We start from the raw sequence: 12,965 nt of genomic DNA, 5'->3' as shown, positions 1-12,965 counted from the left end.
CGTGCCTTGTAGGAGGTAAGTAAAGATTGAAGACGACTGGACTTTGCGTCGGCTGGTTAATTTCTGATAGCAGCTGCAACCAAGCAAAAAGCTTGCGCGGAAATCCCTAACCCCTTGACCACAGAATTACCGTGCGGCGTCCTTGCACTTGAAGAGGCTGGGTTGGTACTCCGTACCCGTGCAAGGCACTACTATTGACGCCAAACCAGACTCAACTCGACGCCCCAGCTTGATACCAGGTACCCAAGGTAGGTACCTAAACATGACCGCTGTACGGATGGGCCAGGTGTGCTTGACACGATCCCGCCCGTCGACCCAATTCTAGTCGGTTACAACTTTTTCTCGAGTGGACGCGGTCTGGGCTACGGAGTAGTTGACGTGGGATAGCCAGGTACCAGGTTAGTAGATAAGGTAATGATCAAGGTACCTAGGTACCTAGGTAGGTAGGTACCTGTTGGCTATACGCAGTTCGGCCCAGAAATGCGTCACGACGAAACCTTATGTGTGCAAGAGACCGTGTGCTTCCTACCAGTTGAATCGTAATAAGCTGTCCTAGGAGACACGGATACAGACGCAACGTTGACGCAGGTGTGACCATTATTATTATTGCTAGTGCAAGTCGAGTAAACCTCCCAGTGTGGACCGAGTGCCATATACTGCGGACTCTGAAGTATGCTCATCGAAATTCGACGATTATGACGGAGCGCAGTCGCTGGATTTCGTGGCTCACCGACGCAAGGCAACCAGCTTGGACCACGAGGCCCACGACCAGCGAGCGGGTCTGGGTTTGGGTCCGAGTCGAGTTTCGCATTTGCCCCAGTTGCCCCTCCCCCTCCCGCCGAAGCCTTATTGAACGCAACCCAGCAGGGTTCTCTGATTTGTTGATGATGATGATGAGTCCTTTGTGACACGAGACAAGTCAAAGAAACCCCCCACTTGAGGAAAGCGAGAAAATCCATGAGGGGCTCCCTACCAGGTGTACAGAGGACAAGGGTGAGATGAGAAGGGGGGAAAAAAAAAAAAAAAAAAAAAAAAAAAAAAGGCCGCCAAACAGGTCGCGTTGCGTTTGAACTGCCTGGTACCCAGGGCACATACAGGCTACAAGCTGCGACGCTGCAACGCCGCAACACCGCAACGCCGCTTCGCTTGTCATGGTGAGCGGGTTCCTTGCGTTGTTACATGGTCAAACGCCAGACCCCCAGCTACAACGACATACGACCTAAACACACGTAGCAGGAGGTACGGGGGGGGGGGGGGGGGGTGTGAGGCACGGAGGCACAGCTTTTTCATGCGAGGATCATCAGCCCGCCCAATCCACCGCCAGGCGGCAAGGGTAACAGTTGACCCCTATTTGCCAGTTGCCACATGGACGGGCAAGGGCCAGGCTGCTTACAACTCCGCTGCACGCACCAGCTTCCTTCAAGGTTAACCTATTGGAATGTTCTACCGCTATGCACCTCTAGGTACCTGTGCCTTGCAATATCCGCCTACCTTAGGTCTGGTATTTACCTTGCGGATACTCCGAACACAGGACTCCTGCAGGCATTTGCTCCTTGACATGGTAGGACTGGCTTCAATTCCATACGGCAGGCACATCCTTCCTCGCAGCTTTTTCTCATCGTCAACTGTAGTTTACCGTCTTTTTCTCCTCCCCCCCCCCCCCCCCCCCGCCCCCCACTTGTTCAAATTGCAAAGTTGCAAAGTTCCATCTCTTGGGCGTCAACGTGTGTGGCCAGTGCGCTGGAAAGAAAAGCCGGACACCTACGTCATCCCACACACACCAAGTGGGAAAGTGGAATGAGGAAAGGAGGAAAGAAGAGCCCCCGCAATAAAGTTTTCTTGCTAGGTGGGTGAATGACCGACCGACCGACCGACCGCTTGCTTGCCTGGTACATGATGAAGCATGCAAGTGCCAGCGTGACGTGACGTTCTTTCAGATATGTGACTTTCAACCTTGGCTTCCGTCTCTCGTCTGTCATCCATCTATGTGTACTCCGTACGTCTCGGTCTTTTTTCTTTCCTCTTCCTGTTCCCTCCGTTTCCCGTGGTGGCGGCTTTCCTGAATGGCCGCTCTCTTTTTATTCTGGCTCCTTACTGACCGACTCCGATGCAAATTGCGAATCGGGTTCCGCCATGGCGCCCCCCTCCCCCCCCCCATGCCTGCCCAAGAGACGGGTCGTGAATGACAAGGCAATCCACCCCATCAAGATTTCCCATGCCAAATCCCTAGGGAAAGTGGGCTTGGGCACGCACGACCGACTCCGTAAAACCTTGGCATGCACATGCCGTCGCCGAGATGGTGCGCAACCTCCTTGGCAGGTAAGGCGACTTCTGGTGAGTGTCCAAGGGTTGACCTGCATGCTTGACTGATGCCATTGCGGCAGGACGATGCATATACCCGCCAACCTGTCTAGGTGACTCAACCCTTACACGACTCGGCCAGGCACGGTTGGCCGTGTGGCCCTGGGTAAGCCGTGCGTTGCTGCGATTGCTGCGTTGTCACTGTTCAATGCCAATACCTCGTGATACACAGGTGCGTGCAGCAGGCGGAACCAGATGCAAGCGTGAACTGATGCGCAGTGCAATATTCACCTCAAGACCATTGTATAGTATGGCGCCATGCGACCATGCATCTTCATGGATCCAGGTGCCTTGACGGTACAGTAAGTAATGTATCAGTCTTGATGCTCAGACGCTGCGCTGCGCTGCGCTGCGCTGCGCTGCATTCAAAATAGGGAGGGGGTATCCCACGAAGAACCAACCCCGGGAGGTGCCTGGACCTGGTAACGTCAACAAGTCAGGTGATGGAATCTGCGAGGGGAGCTGGAAGAGGCTGATTGGGCTGATTGTACGGACGGAAACGCTGCACCTTTGCTTGTACTCCGTACTTGTACAGAATTGGCGTGCTCCGTGGGACGAGGCTCACTCAGTTCGGCTCTCCCCAATTAATTGCTCATCAAATCTGGAGGGCTGAAAATCCCGGCTATGGCGCATCTTGGTGTTTGGCCCTGCCCGCTTTAATTAAACTCAATGCAATGCCGAAACATGGTCAGATTTCGGCCGGTGTTCGGACTTGCTGGATGTGGGCTGGTTGTTGTTCTCAACAGCGTTTGAGTGATACCAGACTCGTTCCTACGAGTCGAGTCTCGGGAGCCTTGTTGAATTCTGTTTGCTAGGTTAGGGTAAGGTACCTTAGGTAGGTAGGTACCTACCTACCTACCTAGTAGGTAAGGTATGGTACATATGTACAACTGCACCCATGGGAAGCGAGTACCAAGGTACCCAAGGCATTTTACGCCTGCTGCCATCTGCAAGCCAGCTTAGCTTTTGTCTTTTGTTGGAGCTGGGTCGTGACTAGGAACTTGCATTTCAAATGTTCAAATCTCTCCGACTCAGGCCCCTCCCTCTCTTTTCGGGTAGCTGAGCACACAAGCGTCAAACCTTTGACATGACATTGGCCCGGGAAGGGGGATCGAAGTCGCTGTTTGCGGTTGGCAACTATTGACATCAGGTACAAGTCTGAGTCTGGTACAAACCCGCACACCCGCGTCTTATCCTGTGCCTGTGGGCTTTGCCAGTTCAAGAAACCCCCGACAGGGGACAAGGGCGCCCCCAGTCCTTCTCACGCTGCTTCCATCAACATTGCGTACTCCGTACTGAGTTGCGTGCGAGTGCTGACTGCTGAGCAGTCAAGTGAGCAAGGTTTCGTTCTGAAACAAGTAGCCGGGCTTCTGGAAAACCAGTGCCTGGTTCGAATCTTTGTAGCAGCGAAAAGACTGGAACTTGCAGTAGCTGAGCCGGGCTGGCTTTGGCCAGGGCTTGATCCATGCCGAGTCCAGAGTACGGAAACCGGGCGGAAATTACAGTACGTACCTAGGTACATTACCTTACCTTACGTTAGGTAGGTACCTTATCATCATCAACATTGACTGCAAAACGCAACTTGGGCACGGCCATTAAACGTACGAGGTACGGAGTAACTTTGTCCTCAATGCTTGCCACGCCCCAGCGTGGATGAAAACGATGATGGGAGATGTGATCTCTGCGACAATGGGACAATGCGACAAAAGCTGTGCCTCTTTGAGGTGAGGATAATGCTTTGGAGCATGTCAACTCAACCATATTGATATATTTTCGGCGACCTTTTTTTTTCTTTACATTTTCTTTCAGTCGGGGTGTTGTCTGCGTAGGATGTTTTGGCGGCGCGTTACATGTCGAAGCCGCTCGGCCGGCCGCTCACCCATCCCACCACCATGGCGCTTCCCCCATCCCCCTCCATGTGCCAGCGCGTCTGGACTCTGGAGGGGGAGCGGGGGCTCTCGATGCAATTCCCAGCACGCCAGCGCTTCACAGGACAAGCCGGCTGCTCCCCCCCTCTAATAGGGCTCCTACGCTCATTTTTTTTTTTTTTTTCCTTTTTGGCCGGGAGGGGTGGGGAGCCTGTCAGCCCACTGCCAGCTCGCTTTTTTTCTCTGACAGCCAAAAAAAAAAAAAAAGTAAAAAGGGTCAAGAAAAAAACCCCAGTTTCATTGGAGCCACCCCTAACCACACCCTAAGCTCTTTCGGTCGCCGTTTCCTTTGCCAAAGAATGCTGGCTGGGCCTGGTACTCCGTACACCGTCCTCTCTTACACGCCCCTTCTCTCTCCCCCCCCCAAAGCCCATCGGAAAACCACATACCATAGACTACGAGTACTTTATTTGGACGGCGTCCCGCTCTTGCCAGTGTTGCCTCAACCGCTCCTTCTCTTTGCACCGCCCTTTCTTGCAGAAGCCTAATCCACAACCCTGTCTAAACTGACCGATATTCAGCTGCTTCAACTGAAAAGAAAGCCATTACCCGGGCCTGCGCAGTGGGTGTTCCCTCCCAACAAACCTCGCGTCACTTTGTCCCGCTGGAGACTGGAGCTTTTTTACTTTGGACTCGCATCCCTTTTTTACTGACCCTGTACTCCGTGCTTGCTGCTCGGTAGGAGTATTAGCCACCACGCATTTTCCCGCCATACTAACACTGGGCTCTCTCGCTGAGTCACCCCACCCAAGTTGATCTGCCGCTTGCGCACCCAGCGCACCCTCGGCCCTGTCACGCAGGCCATCATCGCCACTAACCAAATTTACATTCTTGACCTCGGCTGGCTTCTGGTCCCCCCCCCAAATATCCTACTCTTCCTACCTCGTCCAACTGCTCCGGTATTGCATCGCGATTTGACGACATTCCTTGGGATATACGACGCTCATTGTTCAGATGGTGGGAGAGTCACATCCTGCGCTCTCATTGTTCAATAGTCAGCCTGGTGCTGCCGCGCATCTCTAGCCTCACAAAGCATCAATCTGCCTCTCCAGTCGTGTCCGGTACCAGCAGCGCAAAACTGCAAGCCTTTCCACTCTGGACGATAACCGACTGCTCGCATCAGCACTTGTCGCCTATCACCGACCAACCATTGCTCGCTACTCGCTCCCTCTGACGTATCTGTCCCTGGTTATCTATCCCCCCCCCCCCGCTCCCCGTCGATCAACTGCGTTGACGCTGCTGCTCCAGCTGCGTCTCAGGGAGATCCTCAACTCCCTGCACCATAGTTGCACCGAAAACAGGCGTCCGCATAACAGCGCCGCAAGGATTGCCAGCTCACCACACAGCTTGCCGTTCTTTGGGCCTCCCTTCTCGACACCAGGCGACCCCAGATCCGTTCTTAGTTCCCGCTCTGCTTACCATCCCTGGATCCTATCTCGCTGCAACTGCTTTTTCTCCATCTGGAATCGAACTCCATTTGCTGCCTTGTCCTCTCTCGATCCAGCGTTATTGGCTGATATCCCGATATAGACACATCATATGCAGCTGCGCTGCGCTCTTGCACTCTCAATCTAAAGGGAATACATCTTGTGCGACCCCCCGCCCTTCCTTTACATAAGGCGTTTCGATTGCCCATCACGTTCACTGCAGATCTGTACCCGGGCTCGATATTGGTCGTGTTTCTCTCCCCGCATATTCTACCACCTGCTTCTTTTGCTCCGGGCCATCCCAACATGCATACAGGATAAACCCGTATCTCATAAATGTCGACACAGCCGTTCTGAGGCAGCCCAAGGCTCCTGCGTTTCTGCTTCATGTGTGTGCCTTCTCAAACCGAGTCCGACCATGCAATCTAGCAGCTTGGAATATCAGCAGACATTTGCTCCCTCCCGCGCGGAACCAACAATGTCTTCGCTTTCAGCGCAACTGCGGTGTGCTCGCCCCGGTCAAGTCCAAACCTCCTTCAATTTCGCCCCGCCATCAACACACATTCCGCCTTCAGCAGTCAGTTCGTCGTCGGTGGCCTCGAGCTCTCAACACGGATCGCCAAGCATGTCACCGGACCCCGTGGTATTGACGACAAACTCGTCGATTCAGGCGTCCCCCGACCCACTCCGGCCTCGGGATGACGATCAGTTTTCAGCCAGCTTTCAACTACCAGACTCCATCCTTACTCGCAAAACAAGCACCAGCTCGCTTGGTAAAGGCTGGATGGGTAATGCGAGCCCAATTGCTGAGGCCACTGCTGGGCAGGACACCCGAAATATCAGCGTTTCCGCTCACAGCGGCGGGGCGACCTGAACACATATCCACGACGGACTCGGAGTCTGATGTCGATGAACGGGAAGACCTCATGTCCATCACGTCCATGTTCCTGGACCCTTTGCCAAAAGCATCATCGCCAAACAGCACGACCGGTTCAATCTCTGGTAGCGGTAATAACATGGCCGGCCCTGTCATTCCGTTGCAGCTGCAACGAGGAACCTGGCTGAGGAAGATTTCAAAGAAGAATCGCTCAAAACGCATCTGCCTCGTTTATGAGCGGGAAACAAACAAACTTGCGTGGGACCGACCCCGTCCCAACAAATTCCTGCATGTCGATGAGATTAGGGAGATCCGCCTAGGAACAGATATCCAGCAGTACGCCCGCGAATTCAATATTCCTGAATGGGAGCGATCCACCTGGTTTTCCATCCTCTACACAATGCCGGAAAAATCTCCAAGAACGAAGCTCATGCATCTGATGGCAGACAGCGTCGAGACTACTCATCTCTGGGTCAACTTTCTCGAGGCCATGCTGAAACACCGACAGGATGTAATGACGGCATTGATGACCTTCAACGATAAGGCTATTCAGCAATACTGGCAAAACGAGATGTGGAAACAGTACGGAGACCAGTCGAGGATTGAAAAGGAGGGGGAGCTCAACATTGCAGGCGTGATGCGCGTGTGCCAAAACCTGCACATCTACAGTTCTCAGTCAACTCTCCAGGCAAATTTTAGACTCGCCGATGCTCGACACCGCGAGGCCCTCAATTTCGAAGAGTTCTCCGACTTTGTTCGACTCATGCGCCAGCGACCAGAAGTGCAGCGCATTATTCGTGGCATTGCTGCCAAACCTGACAAGGGCCTCACATTTCCAGAGTTTGTGACTTTTCTGAGAGACACGCAACGTGAAGAGGTGGATGCAAATGTTTCCCTCTGGGAGAGACATTTCGCAAAATTTGTGCGCAAGCACCGTTCCGATGTTCTGGATGGCCCAGAAGGTTCTCAGGACACCGCGTACATGTCCGAGGCTGCCTTTAACGGATTCCTTGCCTCGAGACTCAACGGACCGCTGCCGGATGAACCTCAGGGCTACACGCTCGACCGGCCCATGAACGAGTATTTCATATCTAGTTCTCACAACACTTACTTGATGGGCCGACAAGTAGCCGGCCAGTCGAGCGTGGAGGGCTACATCCGGGCGCTTGCCCAGGGTTGCCGCTGCGTCGAGGTAGACTGCTGGGACGGGTCCGACGGCCAACCTCAGGTCGTTCACGGACGAACCTTGACATCGGCCATTAGCTTCAAGGAAGTCATGACAACCATCAACAAGTACGCGTTTGTCAAGTCTAGTTTCCCTTTGTGGATTTCTCTCGAAGTTCACTGCAATCCTCTGCAACAGGCCTTGATGGTGGAAATCATGAAGGAGGCCTTTGGAGCCAGGCTGGTTACGGAGCCACTGGATCCCACGTCGGATAAACTCCCTTCTCCCTCGGAGCTCATGGAGCGGATTCTCATCAAGGTCAAGAAGCCGAGAGCCAACCAAGACGAAGGCTGCTTGCCGGCAGAACCCATCAGCCGACGCCGCGGAAACAGCGTCAGCTCCCCCATTTCGCGCCCCGCCATCTTGGACACGACCACGTTCCCGCCGTCTCAGTCGCTTCCTCAGAGTCCCCTGCTGTCCGCCACGCATCAGGCTCGCCGACTTGTGGGCAAGCCCCGCGTCAACACCATCGCCGAAGGCGCGGTGCCTGACATGCCCAGCAGCAGCACCAGCGATACGGAGAGCGGAAGCGAGATGGGGCCCTCGGTTCGAAGATCGCAGAACAAGACGACCAAATACCTCGGTGCTCTCGGTGTGTACTGCGCCGGCGTCAAGTTCGCAGGCCTCGAGGATCCTGCAGCGAAGACGTTTAACCACATCTTTTCCTTTATGGAGAGCAGTTTCGCCAAGCATTCCCGCACCAAGGACGCAAAAATGGCGCTCGACATCCACAACATGCGGTACCTGATGCGGGTGTATCCGGATGGTCTGCGACTTTCATCGAGCAACTTTGACCCTCTCATCTACTGGCGTCGCGGTGTGCAAATGGCGGCCTTGAACTGGCAGACGTTTGACCTCGGCTTGCAGCTCAACAATGCCATGTTTCAAGGCGGCAAGGACGAGTCCGGATACGTGCTGAAGCCGGCCGAGCTCCGAAACATTCAGATCCTGCCGTACAACTCCGCCATCGCGGAAGGCAAGAAGGAGCGATCTGTCGTGTCGTTTGCAGTCGACGTCATTTCAGCCCAGCAGCTCATGCGACCAGCCAACCTCGCGGCCGGCAAGCCAATGGACACGTACGTGGAGGTTGAAGTGTTCCACGCCAACGACAAGCGAGACAAGAAGGAGGTTGGCTCGGGGCTAACCCACGCGTTGGACTCGCCTCTCAAGTTCCAGACGGACATTGTCCGCGAGAACGGTTTCAACCCCATGTTTGGCCATGGACGGTTCAAGTTCACCGTGACAACCAAACATCCAGAACTCATCTTTGTACGTTGGTCGGTAAAGCTCGCAAGCTACGGCGAGAGCTACAACAGCAAAGACAGCGCGGCCATTGCGACCTTTACGGCAAAGCTCAGGAATCTAAAGCAAGGCTACCGCACGATTCCACTTCACAACCACGCGGGCGATCAATACCTGTTCTCCACCCTCTTTTGCAAAATCGGCGTCGAAAGCATTGAAACCAGATTGTTCGACATTGCCGCCGCAGGGCAGGACGGCAGCAAGTTGAACCGCCTGGGGGGAAAGGTGTTTGGCCGAGCCAACACGAGCCCCCGCACCACGTTTGAGAAGAGCAACGAAAAGAACAGCTTGGACGGCCCTGTATAGGATGCATGGCTTTCCAAGCTGAAGCAGAAGCACACGACTTGCGTGATACAATGTCTTTAGATGGTTGGGGTTGGGGATGGGGGGGAGGGGGGGGGCGCGGGTTGGATTTTGTTTCACATGCCTCCTTGCCTCCAGACTCTTGGAAAGAGCACAGATTTGCGAGCGAGGAAATCAGTCGGGCGACAGCCTACAGCCTGCTCAACAATCTAGCATTCGTTTCTCCCCCAGGACTGGCCTTTCCTGGCTTTTTATTTCCACTATTTCCACTATTTCCACCTTTATATTTCTTTTCTGCAAAGCGATCATCCATTCCATGTCTTTTCTCTTGTTGGTGCTGTCTTTGTCTTCGTTCCGACTTGTATAACTCAAAACTATTCACGGATGTATTTGTTGCCCGCATCATGACTTGGGGCAGTCTTTGCCCAAATGCATCAGTTGGTGTTTTCTTTCTTTTCTTTTTGTCCCTTTTCCCTCCCCCTCCTCCTCCCCTTGTTCTTTTTTTTTTTTTTTTCTTCTTTTGTCGAGCGATGAAGTGAGAGAGAATACCCCTACCATTCCGCAAGAGAGGCAAATGGCACAGTTTGTTTGTTCGAGGATGGGCAGCTATCAAAAAATCGCTACTACCACACGGCAGGGTAGCATAACGTTGGTTTTTTTCTTTTCTTTGTTTGGCAAGGTGGTTCCGCCGAAGGACTTGAGCATATCTGGGCGCGAATTATGGAGCAATGCATTCAATAATAGACAGGACAGGTTCGGAATCAGAGGCTTTACATGTTGGCGATGATTGCCGTTGACCCTTTGCCATAGTTACATGCAGCTTGTGGTTGTTGCTGCCCGCAGACTGTTCCATGTTGGCGTGGGGCTTGGAATTTAGCCATCTTTTCTAGCCATTTTCTCCTTTTCCCCTTCTTCTTCTTCTTCTTCTTCTCCTTCTCCTTCTTTGCTCTTTTGTCACCTCGTTGGGTCTGCGGAGTGGAGGCGAGAGGGATTGGGCATGGCAGCACAGGAAGTGATGTGATGGATGGGTCATGAGCACGCCATCTCAGCGTTGAGACGCAGCAGCGGCGTTTGCAATGTGAATGAAATGGCTGGGATGATAGAAGACGAACGCGCTCCCGCCGAGCTGCTGCATTGCATAACCCCCCCCCCCTTCACCCGCACGGAATGCCGGCATCGAGCGCCCGCGCGTTGGAGCGGACGACAGTCAACGGCACGTGGCTTGTTTACCGGGGCGTGTTTGTCTGCGTGGCCTGGGACGGGGGGCTGTGCGGCGTCGTGGCATGTATGCATGTATGGCTGGCTAGCTACCTAGCTTTGACGAGAGCAAGTCGAATCAACGAGGCGTGTTTCAAGGCGTACGGGGGGTTTTCTGCATCCGCATGTTGGCGGGCCAGTCGTGCCGGTCACGGTCAGGTCAAGTGGACGGGGGAGCGAAGTCGCCAAGTCACGCAAGACCAAAGACGGCGATGGGATGGGATGGGATGGGATGGGCGGTCCCAAGACGCAGATTTTCCCTTTTGGGGTTTTTTTTTTTTATTTTTTTTTTAAATTTTTTATTTTCATACAAGACAGCAGAAGAACAGTGAGAATCAAAGTGATGCAAGTAGGGAGGGACCGGGAAGCAATCAATCTACGCCCTCGTCGGGGACGGACGCCCTGCCACCGAATGTGCCTTTGGGGCCTGGCTTGCGCAGCATGCCGCTCGCGCCGCCGCGCGTCCACGCCCGCCCTTTGGGTCCGTTGAGCCTGCCGTCGGGGGCGGCGCGTCGGGCGCTGGTGTCGCTGCTGTTGCTGCTGCTGCTGCTGCTGCTGTTGCTGTTGTTGCTGCTGTTCTTGTTGTTGTCGTAGTTGTTGTCGTCGTCGTCGTCAGCGGCCCTGGGGGCTGGCGCCTGCGCGGCGTCTTCGTCGTCCGTGTCGAGGAGCTCGTCGTCGAGGCTTCGGCCCTTTGCGCTGAGGCGCTGCATCGGCATGCTTTGCGATCCGTCGGCGTACATGTTGGCGTCGCGGCCGAGGATGCGGTCCGCCTTGCTGAGGCTGAGGCTGAGGCTGAGGCCGCGCTGGGCGGGGGGCCCCGGCGCGTACGACGGGGCGGCGTCGTCGAGCCCCCATCCCGCGCTGACTTCTCGGGCGCGCTGCTCCTGGCGCTCTCGCGAGAGGCGCGCCCGCGCCTCGAGCCACCTGGGGCTGGCCTCCCACGACCACCCGTCCCCCGTGGTGTTGCATATCGGCAGGCCCCAGAGCCAGGGGTTGCTTCCCAGCAGGTGGAGCAGGTTGCGCCGCCAGCCGAGGTCGAACGCGTTGGGCAGCTTTGTCGAGTCCTGCTCGTCCAGGTACTCCTCGTAGCGCCGGCGACCTTGGCGTCTCTCCCTTTCCTCCCACGACAGCGACGGCGACGGCGACGGCGACGGCGACGGCAGCGGCAGCGGCAGCGGCAGCGGCAGCGGGCCCGCGCCGGCGCCCGCGCTTGGTCTTTGCTCCTCCTCGCCTTCCTCCGGCCGCGTGATGCCCGGCAGGGCGTTTGCGTGAAAGTCGACAAACTGCTGCGCAGCCTGCGGCAGCCGGTTCGCCGGGTCGTGGGCCGCGTGGTAGGGCTGCTTCAGCGGCGACAGGTACCTCGTCCTCTCGAGGCACTCAATCGTCGTCTGCCCCCGCGTGGCCAGCAGCACGTGCCACCCGGTGAAGACGCCAATGACCACGCCCATGATGCCGCTGAGGGCGCTCAGGAGTATGAAGCCGACCGGGAGCAGGTCGTCCAGCTGCTGCTGCGCGCGCTCCTCCTGCACCACCTCCGACCACACCCAGGTGCCGCTGACGGCAAACGCGTACAAGCACAGCAGGGTCGTGTAGACCAGAAACAGCAGGAAGGGCTTGTAGTTGCGCAGCCCGAGGCAGGTGGCCAGCCAGGGGCAGTGGTGGTCCATCTTCAACACGCAGCGCCGGCACGTCGAGCAGTGGTGCGCGCGGTCCGGCTTCCTAGCCTGGCACTTTTTGCAGTATCGAATCTCGCCATTGCTCTTGACGGTGAAGGATGCGGCGCAAGGGCCGCGATGCTGCTGCGCGGTGGGCAGGAGGCCGTAGCCGTTGGAGTTGGTCGTCGAGCCCGGGTCCGTGAAGACGGCCGTGGTGTAGGACCAGTTGAGCAAGACGTACAAGACGACGCCGACCGTGGACGATCCGGTGCCTGTGCGGGTTGGAGAGGAGAGAGAGAGAGAGAGAGAGAGAGATGCCGTTAGAACCAGCGTGACGAAAGCAACAGCGCATAGCGCACCAAACCCCCAGTCATTCATTCCCTTTTTTTTTTTTTCCGCACGTCTCCTCGGGTAGGTGAAAATCTTACCCAGCCAGCTCGCCTCGGGAGCCTTGAATCCCATCTCCACCACCATCCAAATTGCCCACGTCGTCAATCCGTACACGAAGACGAGCGGCACGTACGTCGCCGCAACGCAGCATGTCCGCTGAATGGTCCGCGCGAGTCGCCGGGGCATCGTCGAACCCCTGGGTCGACCGGCGGAGCTCTTGTCAGGCGGTTCGTCGGGCGG

The 12,965-nt window shown here is 55.7% G+C and overlaps 2 protein-coding genes across 2 annotated transcripts; one reads left to right on the top strand and one right to left on the bottom strand.

Moving 5' to 3' along the window:
* Positions 1-6,642: 6,642 nt before the first annotated feature.
* On the top strand, positions 6,643-9,426 carry UV8b_06671 (uncharacterized protein; the record flags this gene model as incomplete). The annotated part of the gene is made up of 1 exon (XM_043144168.1): positions 6,643-9,426. The coding sequence occupies one exon, from the start codon at positions 6,643-6,645 to the stop codon at positions 9,424-9,426; it is 2,784 nt and encodes a 927-aa protein (XP_043000103.1).
* Positions 9,427-11,051: 1,625 nt separating this feature from the next.
* UV8b_06670 (uncharacterized protein) lies at positions 11,052-12,911 on the bottom strand (the record flags this gene model as incomplete). Its single annotated transcript, XM_043144167.1, has 2 exons — positions 11,052-12,607; positions 12,764-12,911. The coding sequence occupies 2 exons, from the start codon at positions 12,909-12,911 to the stop codon at positions 11,052-11,054; spliced, it is 1,704 nt and encodes a 567-aa protein (XP_043000102.1).
* Positions 12,912-12,965: the final 54 nt, after the last annotated feature.

The sequence above is a fragment of the Ustilaginoidea virens genome, chromosome 5 (genome assembly GCF_000687475.1).
Source record: "Ustilaginoidea virens chromosome 5, complete sequence".
Lineage (NCBI taxonomy): Eukaryota > Fungi > Ascomycota > Sordariomycetes > Hypocreales > Clavicipitaceae > Ustilaginoidea > Ustilaginoidea virens.
The sequence above is the reverse complement of the archived record's forward strand: the minus strand, read 5'-3'. Positions and strand labels throughout refer to the sequence as shown.